Source organism: Natrix helvetica, assembly GCF_964273705.1.
Source record: "Natrix helvetica genome assembly, chromosome: 2".
NCBI classification, from domain to species: Eukaryota; Metazoa; Chordata; class Lepidosauria; order Squamata; family Natricidae; genus Natrix; species Natrix helvetica.
This window is the reverse complement of record NC_138552.1, coordinates 216858237-216877009: the sequence shown is the minus strand read 5'-3', so window position 1 is coordinate 216877009 and position 18773 is coordinate 216858237. Positions and strand designations below refer to the sequence as shown.

General features: G+C 40.4%; 1 protein-coding gene across 1 annotated transcript in view; it reads left to right on the top strand.

Moving 5' to 3' along the window:
* WDR27 (WD repeat domain 27) overlaps window positions 1-18773 on the top strand; it is a 75501-nt gene that overhangs the window by 41916 nt on the left and 14812 nt on the right. Inside the window, exons 23-24 of the mRNA XM_081944817.1 lie at window positions 2195-2297; window positions 7479-7577. Coding sequence (XP_081800943.1) covers window positions 2195-2297; window positions 7479-7577 — 202 coding nt within the window. The remainder of the gene's footprint in view (window positions 1-2194; window positions 2298-7478; window positions 7578-18773) is intronic.

The following is an 18773-nucleotide window of genomic DNA, read 5'->3' as shown; positions in this document are numbered from 1 at the left end:
GATCAACTCTGTAGCCAAGACCCTCATCTCCAGAACCACACCTAGCCAACAAAGACCACCTGAAAACTTAATTACACACTCTCACAAACATATTAATCTCCAACAGATAACAAAGAAAAACAATTACCAACCTAATCCAAAGGGAGACTCTCCCCAAAACCAAGACACAGAACAGGACAACGGCATCGCCCTCCTCCCTTACATCAAAGGCACCACAGATAAAACCAACAGAATTCTCCACAAAAACAATATCAAGACAGCCTTCAACACTGAGCAAAAAATAACCAACATCTTAAGAAACCCCAAAGACAAAATCCAGCTAGAAAACCAAGGAGTCTACGAAATACCATGCAAAATCTTAAGAAACCCCAAAGACAAAATCCAGCTAGAAAATCAAGGAGTCTACGAAATACCATGCAAAATCTGCCCTACAACATACATAGGACAAACGAACAGGAGAATAAATGCACGCATCGAAGAACACAAGAACGCAGTAAGAAAAAAAAGAAAAAACTTCCTCCCTTTTCCAGCACCTTAAAGCTACAGGACATGAAATTAATTTTGAAGGAACCAGGTTAATCTCCAAAACTGAACACTTCAATAAGAGAATAATTATGGAAGCTATCGAAATAGAGAAAGATCCCCACAACATGAATAAACATGTCGATACCTCCCACCTACCAGACATCTGGAAACCAGCCCTGGTAAACAAACGAGCCCCACCCACCACCCAGGCCGTTACAACGCAAAACAACAACGGACCCACAGCCAGCACCAATCAGCACCAATCTACCAATTATGATACAGCCACACATCCAATCAATCCAGTTACTGAAACAACGCCAGCACTCCACACCCACCCACCAAGATTTATAGAAAGACGGCAGCTCCGGCCACACTTTAAGCCAAAAACAGGAGGGCGAGTGACACCTTGCCGAAACGTTGCCAAGATAATTTCAATCTTACACGGGAAAAGACCCGAATACAACAAGACCATATATATTCATAGATTTTCATGAGTGTAGGTGTGCTGGTCTTGTTGTGAATCCTGTAAGATTGAGATTGTCTTGGCAACGTTTCGGCAAGGTCCCACTCGCCATATATAGGCTGGTGTTTTCTGCTTCATGCTTGTGTGAGTAAGGAGCTGTCGTCTTTAAGTGGGTTGATTGGCTGTGTAGTTGCATCCTGATTGGTAGATGGAGTTGATGTTTGTAGATTGGTTGGCTGTTTCGTATCATCCTGTGTGGCTGAGGTGCTGGCTGTGTGGCTGTTGTTCTTTTGTGTTGTAACGACCTGGGTAGTGGGTGGGGTTCATTTGTTGACTAGGGCTGGTTTCCAGATGTCTGGTAGGTGGGAGGTATCGTCACGTTTCTCTGTTTCGACGGCTTCCATAACTATTCTTTTGTTGAAGTGTTCAGTTTTGGAGATTAAGCTGGGTCCTTCAATTTCAAAATCAAAATCAATTTCATGTCCTGTTGCTTTAAGGTGCTGGAAAAGGGAGGAAGTTTTTTCTTTTTTTCTGACTGCGTTTTTGTGTTCTGCGTTCCGTGCATTTAGGATGATGATAGAGGATGATACGAAACAGCGGACCAATCTAAAAACATCAACTCCATCTACCAATCAGGATGCAACTACACAGCCAATCAACCCACTTACAGCAACAAAGCCAGCACTCCACACACACACACCAAGATATATAGAAAGACGACAGCTCCTATCACGCCTTACTCGCACAAGCACGAAGGCCAAAACACCAGCCTGAAGATGGCGAGTGGGACCTCACCGAAACATTGCCAAGACAATCTCAATCTTATACGGGAAAAGACCTGAATACAACAAGGCCAGCATATATATAGTTATTTAGTTATATAGTGGTATGTACATAATACCTTTATAAAACTCAATAATATTTTAATTTTAAAAATCTATTTAAATAAGAGAGTTTAAATATTTTGCAATAAACAAAATGCTTAAATTCTCTTATTTTTTTAACAACTGGAGCATGTTATGGTATATCATATTCTATTCAATTCATTCATTCATTCATTCATTCAATTTATTGGCTGCCCATCCTACCTGTTGCTTTTGATTGTAAGGCAGAGATAAATATATTATGCACCATTGAAAAGAATGAGTAAATTTAGAAGCAATTATTTTAAAATTTGTAGTACTTAAATGTATTAAATTTCTGCAGGTGTGAGCGTCGGTTTGAAGGTCATAATAGCCGCTGTCATCCATGTGGAATTAGTGTTTCTCCTTGTGGCCAGTTCATCGCTTGTGGATCTGAAGATAAATGTGTATGTATAGTAGTTTACTTCTGACAATATGTGGTATTCTAAGAGTTGACAACTTTCATTTAACCACCATTGCAATCTGGTGTACAGACATCTTTCCAGGAGTTTATTTATTAGATTTTTTATCCCGCCTGTATTATTTTTTATAAATAATTCAAAGTGGGAAACATACCTACTGTCTTTCCCCGAAAATAAGACAGGGTCTTATTTTCTTTTGACCCCCCCAAATAAGCACTTGGCCTTATTTTGGGGGAGGTCTTATTATTTTTGAGGTTCAGGAGGCCCCTTAACCTCAGCCCATGGCCCACGGATCAGCTGATGCAGAGAGGGCTGGAAGTTCTGTCTCTGTTTCTGGCACACTCTTGCCAGCCCTAGCGTCTCTGGGCCTGCTGCTCTTTTTGCCCCAGCCACTAAGAGAAGGGGTGCGATACCTAGGGTTTGCAGGAGTGGCGTCCACAAGGCCCTTCAATGTGGATGGCAGGTGCAAGTGGGGTGCGTGGGGCATGTTCCCCCATTCCCCCCAGGAAATGGGGACCGGCTGTGCATGCATTTAAATATTTTAGGGGAGGGCTTATTTTTTGGGGGGGGACTTATTTTAGCGCATGCGCTCAAAAGCCTGATTGGGCTTATTATCCGGGGAGGTCTTATTTTTGAGGAAACAGGGTAATACTCCTTTCTTCTTCTATTTTCCCCATAACAATTCTGTGAGATACGTTGGACTGAGAGAGAGTCACTAACCCAAAATCACCTAGATGGTTTTTGTGCCTTTTATAAACAGCTTATTCACAATAGTACAAATAGTCCTCAATTTAGGAACACAATGGAGGCCAAAATTTATGTTGGTAAGTGAGAAATTTGCTAAGTGAGTTTTGCCCCATTTTACGACTTTTCTTACCACATTTGTTAAGTGCAATTGTTAAATTAGTAACACAGTTGTTAAGTGAATCTGGTTTCTGCATTGACTTTGTTGTAAGGTTGGAAAAGGTGATCACATGACCCCAAACACTGCAATAGTCATAAATGTGAGTCAGTTGCCAAGCATCTGAATGTAAATAATATGACAATGGGGATGCTGCAAAGATGTGAAAAATGGTCATAAATCACTTTTTTTATTGCTGTTGTAACTTTGAAAGGTCATTAAATGAACTGTTGAGCACTACCTGTATGGGCACTGCTTATACAAAGTTCTCCATAAATTGAAATTCCAAATTTGCAACACATTGACAACTCTAAACTTTACATTTTCTTCCAAGAACCGTAGTAATACTATTGAACAAATAAGTAGCTAATTGCATACAAAAGAATGCCTTAAAACTGACATCTCCAGCATAAAAATGGTAATAAATTAGCCTTTTATAATCATCCACTGAAAACTCCAATAAACAGTTTTTGCAATTTTAAAATAGTATAAAATATACTTCACATTTCTTAGAACCTGAAGACATCTATTTTACAGAATAGACTATTCCAATTCTTTATTCTATATTTGTTATGTATAATTTAAATTGGTTTTTGTGATGATGTTCAAATATGCATGATAGTACATTGCCAATTGGTGTCTATCAAGCTTTCTTCAAAACACAAGTGTTTCCCAGGTTCTAGAAGCCACGAAGGCCCCTGTAGGCAATAAGAAAGATAACCTTGACAGAAATATATAAAACTTGCCAATAAAGGATAATATTTGTATCTAGAGTTGAAATGAGTATACAATGATGATGTTACCTTGTTTGGATAACAACCAAGCTCAGAGAGCACCAAAACCCCCGCACGAACTGTTGACAAAAGAGGCTACACTATTTCAGTCCTAAAAAGCAAGGTAATATTTGGAAGCTGCTCAAGCAGACATCTTTTTGATTCAGTGGAATATAAAGAGGAGGAGGGGGGAGTACAGCATAATCAGACAAGATTCTATTATTAAAGCCAGTCCCAGTCAAAATAATCCTAATCTGGAATTGATTTCTTGGTGTCGTCTACTCAAACAATGTAACTAATAAGTAGTTAAACTGTTCATATTGCCATTTATTTGTCTTATCAAAGTTATTTTCCTTTTGCTGTCTTTCAAAGTTTTTAAAGATACCATTATACTGTATATATTACCTGACTGAGCACTGAACCAATTTTCATGGCAAACTCTACCCAAAAAGATTTTTCCAGGCATTTTGAAATGGGGATTACTCTGCAGCCTCACTTCATTATGAGAGTTGGAGTCAGATTTTAAGATCCTTCCCAATGGAATGAATTATTTTATTTGCATAGTAGTTATTTCATAACAAATTAAAATTACAGAGTAGTAAAATAAAAAAATAACAAATAAGACAATAAATAAAACAACAGCAAATATACCAAGTTAAACAAAATAAAAATGGCAGCAAGTACAATATGTACTTCCTTATGGCCCTAGTTATAAGTGTCAATATGAACCAATTTATCTCACTATTTGGTACAGACCAGACAAAACTAGTTAAAACCTTTTCTGTTTTTTCCCTTTGATTTATGACAACAGAAACAGGACATTAGCAACATTCTTACGTGTCTTTTTAAAAAGACAAGGTTTTTCTGTGGTTAAATAGTTTACATAGTTTGAGGATTTTTTCTGAAAATAAGGCTACATATTTTCAGTTAAAATATTTACTAATGTTTGAACACAGAATATTATAGACATAATGCAGGAGACTTACATATAAATAGGGTAAATAGATTGTGCTGATATATTTTTGAAGCACGATAGGAATTGTTGAAAATCATGTGGAAATACTTGAGTAGAAAAATGGCTGTTTCAAAAAAAAGGTACACCCAATACTTTTGGGGGGCATATTTTTAAATAATACCCTATTGAAATGAATACATAATGGAGATATATAATAGAAATGTAAATGTAGTATGAAGCAAGAATAGAATCATAAAATTGGGAGAGACCTTGGAGGTCTTCTAAACCAATGTCCTGCCTGTGCAAGAATACTCATCGCATGCCACAAAATGACTGTCCAATCCTTTCTTGAAAGATGCCAATGAAAACTTGAACAGCCTGCCTCCTGAAGTCCATGACTTCATGGCTCCATGGCTTTTCAAGTTCTCATTCTCCTTTTTATATTTGTGGTGACCAGAACTGGTCACAATTATTTATTTATTTAGTGTATGTCACCAAGTCACAGTATTTCAAGTGCAGTCTGGCGAGGACAAAAAAATAGTACTAGCACTCCCTGTAATCTTGACCATTGTCAGTGAAGACTGCATTGACTCTTTCGGCAATTGCAACATATTGCTAGCTCATGTTTAATCTGCGGTCTTTAACATTCTTCTCACAAGTACAGATGTAGTTTCCTTGGCAACATTTTTTGGAAGTGGCTTGCCATTGCCTTGTTTATTAAGAGCTGAGAAAGATCATTTGGCCCAAAGCTTCTAGTTGGCTTTGTAGCTAAACCAAGACTTGGATTCATTGCAGGGGTGGGTTCCTGCCAGTTCTAACCTCTTCTATAGAAGAGGTTCCACAAATCTACAGTGCCGTTTAGAACCGGTTCCATCTCCCTCCTCCTGCTGTCCGCACATCATCAAGATGAAGAGTGAGAGGAGGAATTCTGGGAGTTGAAGTCCACAAGTCTTAAAGCTGTCAAGTTTGAACACCCCTGGAGGTTTTTTTTTCTAAAAGGTTAGGGGTGCAAGGGTCTTGTAACTTGACAGATCTAAGATATGCGTGCTTCAAATGCCAGAGTTTCTGAGCCAACATTTTGGTTGCTAAGCAAGAGTGTTGTTAAGTGAGTTTCACCACATTTTACAAGTTGGCCATGCCCACCCAGTCACATGGCTGCCAAGCCACTCCCACCGGGTCACGTGGCCGGCAAGCCACTCCGACAAAGCAGGCCACACCTACAGAAGAGGTTCTAAAAAATTTTGAAAGCCACCACTGATTCATTGTCTCCTAGTTTCTAATTGGTACCTTAACTGCTATATAGAACTGGTTCTCATTGATAATATTAAATACAAGACATGTGTCTTTTATGAGTAATAATAAACATGTGATCCAAATAGATTTTGTAAATTCATTTTGTGTTCAAAAAGAATAAATGTATAATTTCTGGAGAAGGCAAGTCTATGTACTCTGGGAATATTTTATAGACATCTCTTTTTCAGGGTTTAAAGAGGTTTAAAAGAATCAATGTATTTATGTGAGAAAAAGGTTATTCCAGTAGCCCATAATGGTATACATTGGGAAGTTTTATTTCTATACCTTCTAAGTCTCCAGGACTTATGCTAACCCTAAAGTTCCCTAAATGCAAATGAATAACAGCAACTAGTAAATCAAAGCCCACTGCATTAGTGTCTCCCTTGGCTGCAGTCAAACAATAGAGTGTAGCATTAATAGCAGGTGAGTCCAGACTGGGCTCAAAATAGTCAAGTTGTGATTGTGATTGTATGATCAAAACCCTATCCCTTTTTCATGTGTGTGTATACATGTAAAAAATTAAGTAGAATTTAACTTTTTTTATCTTCCTTTCCCCCAAATTTCCTTGAGCAAAGGCAAGCTTTAACTTTAACTTTTATTTGATTTCTAGACCGCCCCTCTCCCAGAAGGGACTCGGGGCGGTGTACAGTCATATTAAAACAGTAAATATACATAATATATATATAAATAAATATAGGTGTGGCTGGAGGAGGTAGCAGTAGTTTACTGTACAATAGTTAAAGTTAGATTAAAATTTAGGAATTTAAAAATACATTAAAACACCCCTAAAAACTTTCCCGGAATAAAATATTTGCTAGGAGGTATAAATGGGACTATAAATGGGCCAGGCCAGCTAATTGGAACAGGTGGGTCTTAAGTTTCTGTCGGAAGGAGCAGAGGTCGGTAGTAGTTCTAATATCGGGGGGGAGGTCATTCCAGAGGGTTGGGCCCATCACAGAGAAAGCTCTACTCCTAGGCGCCGCCCGTTGACATTGCTTGGTGGACGGCACCTGGAGGAGTCCCTCCCTGTGAGAGCGAATTGGTCGCAGGGATGTATGTGGTAGGAAGCGATCCCGCAGGTAACTAGGTCATTGGATTGTTGTTCAGCATTAGATTGTTGTTCAGTATTATCTTATGAAGGGCTTAATTTTTGATAAGTATACATTTTGCTAAGAGGGATTTAAAATAAAAACTTTTGTTTCTTGATTGGCTATTGGCAACTTTAAATATGTGTTCTTTTTCAGGCTTATATATATGAGAAGCATTCCAGCACCTATTCTTATAAACTGACAGGACACACTGAATCTGTAATCAATGTGGCTTTTAATCCATCATCTCCCCAGGTATTTTTAAGTTTTTCCTTTTCTTTACAGATTTTAATTTCTGAATATTTGTTATTGTACAATATTGTATTGCCTCCATTTTTAAAAAAAAATTCTATTATAATTCCATTAAAGATCAGTTATTTTTGCTCTTATGGTTAGGTCAAGTTGGCAGTACGACACTTGGTGTCTGAAAAAATGTATATAATTTATGATTATCTGAGGAGCAGGGTTTGGTCATTGTGACTTTGGACTTTTTTAAAAAAAATAGAATTGAAAAAACTCCAGATTACTTAAAGTCTATAGCAGGGGTGTAAAACTCGTCATGGGGATACTTGTCCATTGGTTGTAAGGGGAAGTTGTAAGGTTGTGCTTACAAGTAAGTTTTTTTATTCATCAGTGTTTATTTAGGATTGGCTGAAAATAATTGTTATTTTAAAATGAGTTCGAACTTTAGGGACAAGGAAGAAATATCTGTAATTCCTTGTGACACATATAAAAAACTTCATTTAGAAGAAAGGTAAATAAAAAAACCTCTGTTTTCTGTGATTTTTATTTCACCTCCATTTATTTCTGATTATTATCAGAAAAACATAATTTCTCACAATTAAGTTGCATTTTGTAATGTTTCAGGAAATCTTTTCTTTAAAAAAGGTTTACCAAGTTTGGCCTTGTTATCACATTGGTATTAAGTAATTTTTCTACTGCATATTTTCAATCCTGAAACATTTAAGATTTTTTTTTATTAGAAGACCTTGACCCACACAGTTCTAACTGCAATAATTAGATGTAGAAAACTTTCATGGAAGGAGTCTATATCTTATATGATAATAACAGCAATATTTCAAACTCAGAACAAAACAAATCCAGTGGAATGTTTTGCCCTCGGAATAAACCAAATTGCTCCTTCATTTTTCACTAAAAAGGGTGTCTTATCTGCAACCAATATTCAGCAAATTTCTTTTATAAAACACTATTTTATTTGAAAAAAGTTAAAATAGAAATAGAAAATAAAATAGAAAACTCCAACAACAAAAAAACAAAGAAAAACACAAAACAAATGAGACATTAAAATGGGTACATTAAACAAAACATGTATACACATATTACCCCCCCTCCAATTGAATACTGATTAATACATTAAATACTATATTTATACTACCCCTTGCAGAAGAAGCCCAGAAAAAAATTTAAACCATTAAATCTATTATTGACCAATCATCCATCTTATTAATGACAAAATAGTTAACAGAAAGAACAATAATAATAAAAAAGACAAGGTTAAAGTTTCAAAAACATCTGTTAAACTGTTATTGTGATCAACTTGTAGAAATTTTACCATGGCATCTTATTCATTCCAAATCACCCCAAAAATTAAGTGTAATTTGTCCTGCATCAAATATACACATTTGTTTCTTAATATAATCTCTTATCAATTGTTGTCTATTTAAATATTATAAATTCAGTCTCCACAATTAGGCTATTTTCCCAACGAAGTCCAGATGAAAGTGGTTTCTGATTAAGTGTCACAAATCCATTCGTCAATGTCCATCAGTCTATCTAGGAATAATCAATTCATCACTTCTCCATTCAGACAGATTTCTGCTAATGTAAAAGAATGCAGGCTTGAACTTCAGAGAGGTGTATGGAGTCAGCTGAGTTGATTCTACATCTGTACGATCCATGTCTCTTTCCACACTTTCCAATGGATCTGCAGCTTTCAAATCACGTTTCTTTGTGCATCTAATTTATCTAGTTCTACATGAATATTTTCCACAGCCATTATCATTTCATCAAACTTTTTTTTAAAAAAAATGTTTTTACCTAAATTTTGCATATTATCAAAGGTTTTTTCGGGTCATCAGCCATCTTTGCTTGTCAAATATTTTAAGTCAAGATTAAAATAAATTAAAAAAAAATAAACTCCCAAGTATTTTGCAAACTAAAAATGCAAAGAGCCTCGGGTGAGAGTCCAATATTAATGTAAATCAAATGAAAGCGCTTTCACCATCCAAGGGCATGCCCATGTTTTTACTTTTTTCAATTTGCCTGCAAAACAACATTCAGCAAACAGGTATAGTTATACATTTGCCAATTTTCATGAAAAAGAAAGCACAGTATCTACAGAAAATAACTGATAACTGTGTTAATTACAGCTCATGAATCTTGCTTCCACATACCAGGAAGGAATTAGTTTAGATTTCATGTGTCCCAAATGATTGTCAAGGGTATGTGCTTCACCCATCACTTCCTCCCCTCTATGGACTCCATCCAATAAATCTTTACTTCGCTATGTACTGAGATGCCATCAGTCTGACATCTGGTGACAACTGCTATTTTATTGGCTAATTAATTTCCAAATTTCCATGACTGGAAGAATAAAAAAAAAACAATACTATAGTGGGATATCAAAGTACTCCAATGTTCTGCGAATGAAACACTTCTTTAATCACTGAGTTTGTGACAAAACGTTAGAATATGAGGTGGTTTGTCCCACACTTTGAACATTCAAAGGACCATTTTGAGTTCAAAACATTGGAATAATTTGCACATCCCTCTGCAAATGGATATTTGAAAAGTCACCTTGCAACAAGATGCAATAAATTTAATAAATAAAATAAAAAGATGACAAGATGAAAGTGATTTTAAAAAAATCCTTGCTTTTTGGACAGGAAAAAAAAAATCTATCCAACTTAATTTAAATTGACAGGTCTCTGTGTGTCTATATTTAAGCATCTACCTATATATATAAAGAATATAAAGAAACCACAGTGTTTCCATTCATTGTGCAAGTTTTATTTGGGTGCAGCTGACATTGAATGATGTTTGGTTATTGAAGTTTAGTTTCCTACACTTAGCATTTTGCATCAGTAGTTTTCAGCATGCCAAGATGTCAGAACCAATTACTAAGGTATAATAAACATGACTGTTTTCTGTAGACAGCATCTGCCATGAAATAATTTAAAGCATTGTATTCACTGAAGGAAATATGATCTATTGAATAAAGGAGGCAGGAGTTGAGGTAGCTTCATTCAGAAATAACAGCTTATGAAAAAGGATATTCATACATTCAAACTATTTATTTTATTTATTACATGTATATATGCCACCTAGCACCAAGTGTTACTAGATGGTAATCAAGGATAATAAAAATTAATGGAATGAAATGAATTATATCAAGGGTAATAGGCAGTGGTGGGGTTCACATTTTTTTTACTACTGGTTCTGTGGGCGTGGCATGGCTTGGTGGGCGTGGCTTGGTGGGTGTGGCTTGGTGGGCATGTCAGGGGAAGGTTACTGCAAAATTCCCATTCCCTCCCCATCAACTGGGACTTGGGAGGCAGAGAATAGATGGGGGTGGGGCCAGTCAGAGATGGTATTTACTGGTTCTCCGAACTACTCAAAATTTCCGCAACCAGTTCTTCAGAACTGGTCAGACCTGCTGAATACCACCTCTGGTAATAGGACATCCACAATGAATATCTGTTGTTATCTTCCAACCATATTCATATTGTGAATGTATAGCCATCTGTGCAGGATGTTTTGTTTGTTCCTTTGTATTTTAGTAGCAAAATTTTGGAATCTTATCTAAAACCAGTTCTTTGACTGAGTGGAGTTTTAGTTGCATTTATTATTCCTAGTACTACCTTTTCTGTTTCAGGAATCGTGAAATTGCACCAGCATAGCTTTTAATCCCAAACAGTTGAGGTCAATTTCACAGTAATCAGTTCTATGGCTCAGTAATTGGGGAGGTCTGAAAGCTTTGCCTCAAACATGTTGATTCAGTTTACATAGGTTAATTTAAACTTTTTTGTAAAATGATTTCCTTTATATGCTTTTTATTTGTTCTCTATTTTAGGATAAGGAGGCTTGTCATCTCACTGCCAAAGAAAAGTTTAGTAACAGATTTATGTATTTGTATATGTATAAAACAATAATCCAGCCACTTCAGAAACTGTAGGCAGTAACTGACTCCATTTTGAGGCCTTGTTTGCTTTGTTACTCTTGCAATTCCCCTTAGCTTAGCCTGGTGTACAACAGCCTTTTGGCAACAGAGGAGGCTAGTCATCTCAAAGCCAATCAGACTAGCAACACCTTTTAGGAACCACCAATATCTCTCATACTCAATACAGGTGGATTTTTGTGCAGGTGAATTAGAGAGGTAAGGCTTGGGTGCAAAAGATAGCCCAGGAGATTAAAGGAGAAGGCTGCTAAAAACCAGGTCTGGTCAACCATGCAATAGATGGGGAGGGAGGGAGGAAGGACTCTACTACAAAAGGAAAAAGAAGAGAAGGACAAACAAAGAGAAAAAAGCCCAAAGGAAGAAAGAACTCCCTAGTCAGAAAGGAGAAAGAAAGAAAAAAAATGAAAAGAGGATATCAACAGCTGAAATTGTGTTAGGGTTCTTAGATTACAAGGTTTCTAAGTGGTCAATGTGAAAAACCTGTTTCATAACTTTTCATTTTTGAGTTACTAGAAACTTTTCTGTAACTGTATAAAAACTTTTCAGTGTTGTGATTCTTGGAAAATGAATTAGTATTTTTTTTTTTTGGTGCCGCACTTGTAACAATTTGAAATTGTGACTCCTATATTAAATAGTTCTTAGTGTGGCTAATAGACACTCTGGGGAATCTCAAAGTATATGATGTTTGCTTTAAACAGGGTTCAGTATAGGATTATAGTCAAACTCATGCAGCATTTCAACAAATCTAATTTTGCGGAGCTGGGGAAAACATTCTTTTGTTATGCACATATTCTCTTTATTTTGATAAAATACAGTAAAGAGGCTTGCTTCTATGTGAACAGGTATAGTAATGCAACCTGGGAAGACTATTTTGGTAGATTGATTGATTTTCTGACATTATTCATCAAAATATGTTTGCAAACTATTCAAATTGCAATGCAATTTTTCACACTGAAAACAGATTTCACCTTTGCTACTTAACAAGCAAAATCCATCAATTTAATACAAGGGAGAAAATCATTCCTGATATTTTTTTAAAATTATTTTTTGTACCATATCCAAAATTTTGAAGTTACTTCCTTCTTAGAGAAACTATTTGATTTAATCTTCCATATGCAAGAGTTGCCCAAAATAAATCCTTATCAAAACAAACTTTCAAAGTTAGCATTTCAGATATTTTGTTCTTTTGTTTCATTCTTCTGCTTAGCAGAGTTATTTTCCTAAGATTAAGCAAGCCTTGGCTAAACCATGAAATCTCTTTTGCATATTAATGGAATTCAATGTAGGATTTTCTGCATTAATCTAAAAGTCTCTATATATTTTTCAATATGTACTTTCACCAACCTGCCATTCCAAAATCCACAAGTCTGTCATCATAGACTAAGGAAAGTTTCAGTTTTCATACATGTTAAAAAAGGCAGCTGCTGAATATCACAAATACTTCCAAAAGCATCCAGGGTAGTGGTATAATGTCTGACAAAGAAACCATTTCCATTCAGCAAGAATATTCCCCCCCCCCATGGCACTGTCCCAAATTTATCAAAGATGAAGGATCACGGGGATTCTGTCAAAAATTTGGAGGGATGAAAAAAACCGTTGAAAATCCAGTCAACTGAAATCATAATATGAATAGCAGCATGGCAGTTTTCCAACTGTGGTTTGGAAAAATAGCGAAAGATTCAATTCCATCTTAGTTTCCCATTAAGTGAAAGATGCTGGATGGTAAAATCATTTGACTAGCAGTAGCTTTCATGCTTTCTCTTTGGAAAATGCATGGTATGTGCCAGGAATGGGGAATCTATCCTAGCCCAGGGCTGAATTAGCTCCAGGCAAATTCATTGGAGCTACAGGCAAGAGGCCTGAATGTGCTTTTCCAGAACTATCTACATATTCTCAGCCACTCTCTTCTTTCCCTCCATTGATACTCATTTTATTCACACCTAGCTTGTTTTTATGAGCTACTTGTCCTCTTCTGAAAAGCTCTCCTTCCACAAAGAATAGGCCTAGTGAGGGGATTTCAAAACATCATTGGAGAGCAAGGCTGTCTCTCTAAAAAGGACTTTAGTATTCATTTTTATTTTACTTTAGCCTCAAACAGAGAACCATCCTTACCTGTTATCAGGACTAATTAGTGCTATAGCATCTTAGGTTCTGAAAAGCGAGCCAGGGATTGAGCAAACAATTTGCAAGCCTGAGAATATTCTGCTCATTATCTACCACATCTTTCATCTCTGTTCCCATCATACACCATTGATATTTCCTAGAATTTGCACTTACAGTAGTTACAGCTTTTAAAATTGAAATACTAGCATCTCCTTGTCATTCTTTGTCACAACTATATTTAAGTCTGTGATATAGGACTGAAGCCTAAAGGTGTATGTTAGATATTAGCATATATCGAGGCGAGTCTCCTCTCTGGTCCACTGCTACAGCGGGAAACAAGTATCGTTCTGATTGGTCGAGGGGCGTACCCGATCCCTATAAAAGGGGAACCCTCCGACCCCAGAGCAAGCTGGATCACTATTACTACTAATAAAGAGCTGCTAAGTCACTTCGTGTCCGCAGTCTGTTCTCTCGTTGCCCAGATCTAACATTGGCGACGAAGGTGGGATCGAGAGACAGATAGGACGAAGAACGCTACCTCCAGAATCTCCGGATTTGATCCAGCCCAGGAATTCGGCAGAAATTCCGGCAGCCATCTCAAGCCACCGCAGCGCGGCAAATTCAAACGAGAGAAGATGGCGATGCATGCTCCCCCCGCTCCATTCGACCCAGAGAATGACGAATGGGAAGCCTTCATGATTCGTTTCGAGTGTTTTCTCGAAGCGAATGAATACACGGGAATCACCGACGCCCGGAAGAAAAACATTTTCCTCGGCTACTGCGGAAAAGAAGTATTCAACACGGCCAGAGACCTCACCTCGCCTACTCCAATACAGGCAGTATCATGGGCGGCGTTGCAACAGGCTCTACAGACTCATTACGCGCCAAAACCTTCCCGCCACGTTTGCCGCCAAGCGTTCAACACGAGGAACCAGAAGGCGGGAGAATCTATCAACCAGTATGTTGCAGCACTACGAAAAGCACCCACACATTGTGGATTCAGAGACCTGGATGAGCAGATTATGGATCGACTCGTTAGCGGGCTGAAAGATATTTCCCTACAAAAGCGGCTGTTAGCCAAAACCAATTTAAGCCTACAAATTGTACTCGAGGAGGCAAGAGCTTCAGAAGCAGCAGACAGATCAGCGGAGACAATTCAACGCAGGTTTAACACTGGCCAGCCAGCGCCAAGACACACCAAAGTTCACTACGAGGACACAAGCCCCGACTACGAGGATCCCGAGTTCGAGGACAGTCACCTGATGCGGAGCAGTCACGTGAGGCCTGGGGGGAGACCCGGATTCCGTTTGCCGCCCTGCGCAAGCTGCGGAGGGAATCACCCCAGGTCTACTTGTAGGTTCAGGAACGTTGTTTGTTCGCACTGCAACAAACTTGGGCACATCGCACGAGTGTGCCGGAGCGAAGTCCCTGCCTCACGGCAGCCACCCATGTACCGCCAACAGAAGCCCAACCCAGGGGCTTGGCGAAACCAAAAAGGGCGCCCAGAGAGAAATCCACAAGTGTTTACCCAGAGAGAAAATTCCCAAAGAGCTGAGCGAGCGTATCCCCAGAGAGATTACACACAAGGAGCTGAACGAGCGTATCCCCAGAGAGATTACTCACAAAGAGCTGAAAGAGCGTTCTATCAAGACGCTCAACGAGAGTATTTTCAGGATACAGATACTGAGATAGAGTTGACCCAGAGAGAGGAGTTGCGAACGTATCTCACCATGATAAGTCAGGTCCGCCCCAAGCGGCCAAAAAGGCTGAGAGTCACAGTCCTCTTGGAGGGCTCACCTTGCGAGCTAGAAGTTGACACAGGATCGACCCTGACGATCATTTCGTGGGCATCCATGAAACAGGCTATCCCTAGCCTCAGAAAGAGCCAACTACGCTCTTCCAGACGTCCTGCTACGAGACTACCAGGGGAACCAAGTCCCCATCGTGGGCCAAGGCACATTCCAAATCCGTTTCAAGGACATCGTAGCCCAGCTGCCCGTGACCATCGCCAGCGCGCCATTACAGAACCTTCTGGGGCTTGATTGGTTTGAAGCCCTGGGGTTAGAAGTCACCGGAATCAACGCCGTAGAAAACAGCAGCGCTGAACAGATTTTTAAGGAGTTCGAGGATGTGTTCAGCCCCGGTCTTGGTAAGTATGTGGGCAAACCAATATCATTTAATTTAGACCCCAAAGTGGCGCCAATCCGACTTAAGCCGAGACGAGTGCCTTTTGCACTCTGCCCAAAAATAGACAAGGAAATAGATAAATTAGTAGAGCAAGGAGTCCTTGAGCCGGTGGATCACGCGCATTGGGAAACTCCCATTGTGACCCCAGTCAAACCAGACGGATCAGTCTGCATCTGCGCGGACTATAAATGCACAATTAATGTCGCGCTACAACAGAGCGCATATCCTGTGCCTGTAGTACAGCACTTATTGCACTCGTTGGGGCCAGGAAAGGTATTTGCTAAATTAGACATGGCACAAGCTTACCAGCAACTGCCAGTTGATAGCGCCACAGCGGAGGCCCAAACTATAGTGACGCATAGAGGAGCATTCAAATGCAACCGGCTACAATTCGGTGTGAGTATTGCCCCAGGATTGTTCCAGAGCGTCATGGAACGACTTTTGCAAGGGATACCGGGAGTCGTCCCCTATTTTGACGACATCTTGGTGTCCGCTGCAAACGAGGAGCAATTAAATAAAAGAGTCAGAACTGTTTTGGCCAGAATCAGAGAAAAGGGTCTCCGCCTCAAAAAGGAAAAATGCCAAATTAACGTGCCTAGCGTAGAATTCCTGGGTTATAGAATCGATGGTCAGGGAATACACCCCACTTCAAAGAAAATTAAGGCGATCCAGGACGCCCCCACACCACGGAATCAGACCGAGTTGCAGGCCTTCCTCGGACTACTTAACTTCTACAGCGTTTTTCTGAGGCAGAAGGCGACCGTTGCTGAGCCACTACACCGTCTACTCCAGAGGAATGCACCATGGAAATGGGGACGATCCGAAGCTGCAGCTTTCGCCGGAGTAAAGCGCCTGCTCACCACTGACTCACTGCTTGTCCAATACAGCCAGACCCTACCGCTGGTATTGACCTGCGACGCATCACCCTTCGGAGTTGGAGCAGTCCTCAGCCACAGGATGCCCGACGGAAAAGAAGCACCCATCGCCTTCTACTCCAGGACTCTTTCATCGGCCGAAAGGAATTACAGCCAAATGGACAGGGAAGCGCTGGCTGCTATAGCTGGAGTAAAACGTTTCCACGAATACCTCTACGGCCGCGATTTTGAACTGATTACGGATCACAAACCGCTGTTGGGACTTTTGGCGGGAAACCGTCCCACTCCGGTCTCCCTTTCTCCACGCATGACCAGGTGGACTGTTTTCCTGGCTGCGTACTCCTACAAGTTAATTCATCGACCGGGCTCCACTCTAGGACACGCAGACGCACTCAGCCGTTGCCCACTACCGGACCTGTTGCCAGACCCCACTCCCGAAGAACCGGTGTTGCTCATTGACTGTTTGGACTCAGGACCGGTTTCTTCCTGCGACGTTGCAAGGTTCTCCTCTAAAGACAGTTTAATAAAACAAGTTCAAACTTGGGTTTGGAGGGGGTGGCCGAAGGGAAACGTGGGCCCAAAATTCAAAGTGTTTTGGTCAAAACGGGACGAACTCTCAGTGTTACAAGGTTGTTTATTGTGGGGGGATCGAGTTGTTATTCCTTATGCTTTACGAAAAAATGTGTTAGATGCATTACATGTCGGGCATCCGGGGATCGTTAGAATGAAGGCTTTGGCGAGAAGTTACGTTTGGTGGCCAAACATGGACAAAGAGATAGAGGAGTGGGTGGCCACTTGCGATCCATGCCAAGAATCGAGACCAGCACCCCCGGAAGCACCCACCACGGAATGGGAAAAGCCGAAAGCACCCTGGTCGAGAATACACATCAACTTCGCAGGGCCAGTTCAAGGTCAGACTTTCCTTATAGTTGTGGATGCATATTCCAAATGGCTAGAGGTAGTCCTAATGACTTCAACCACGGCAGAGGCAGTCATCAAGGTTCTACGGTGACTTTTCGCCACTCATGGCCTGCCCGACCTCCTAGTCTCCAATAACGGGCCCCAATTCACGGCCATGCATTTCGAAACGTTTTTAGCAGGTCAGGGAGTTCGGCATGCCCTCGTCGCGCCATTCCATCCGGCATCAAACGGACAGGTGGAGAGATTGGTGCGATTCGCAAAAGAGGCCCTCGCTAGGATGGGTCCAGGTGATTGGCAAACACGCATTGACCATTACCTCTTAATTCAGCATATTACCCCTAGCGCAACGACGGGTAGGAGCCCCGCTGAACTACTCATGGGCCGCCGTTTACGGTCCCACCTGGACCGTCTTCACCCAAATTACTCTGCCACAGCTCCCCCAGACTCCACAAGCAAAATTTGGTCTTTTAGCATAGGGGATTCCGTATACGCCCACAACTATGCAGGGGGAACATTGTGGATGCCGGCAAAGATCATTGGCATCACGGGTCCACGATCGTATCTGCTGGAGCTGGAAGATGGGCAGAACTGGAAAAGGCACATCGATCAACTTCGGGGTCGCCTAGCACACTCAGACCTTCGAAACGAAGACGAGATTCTCCTGCCTACAGAAAGTCAGCCACGCGAGAGCCCCATCATAGAAAACTACGACACCTGCGAACCGAGCTCGGAACAAGAAAGCAAGCACGAAGCAGAGCAAACCCCAGACAACGCAACCGAGCAGACTCCGGAACGCCCCAGCTACGAGGGCACGAAACCTTCAGAACATGGAACAGGAAAAGCATCTGATCCTGCAACCACTTCTGACCAACCAGAACTACGACGCTCCTCCCGAGTAAGGCAACCCCCAACATACCTAAAAGACTATGTTACCTACCGCAACGTTCTGTCTAGGAGGGGAGGGGTGTTAGATATTAGCATATATCGAGGCGAGTCTCCTCTCTGGTCCGCTGCTTCAGCGGGAAACAGGTATCATTCTGATTGGTCGAGGGGCGTACCCGATCCCTATAAAAGGGGAACCCTCCGACCCCAGAGCAAGCTGGATCACTATTACTACTAATAAAGAGCTGTTAAGTCACTTCGTGTCCGCAGTCTGTTCTCTCGTTG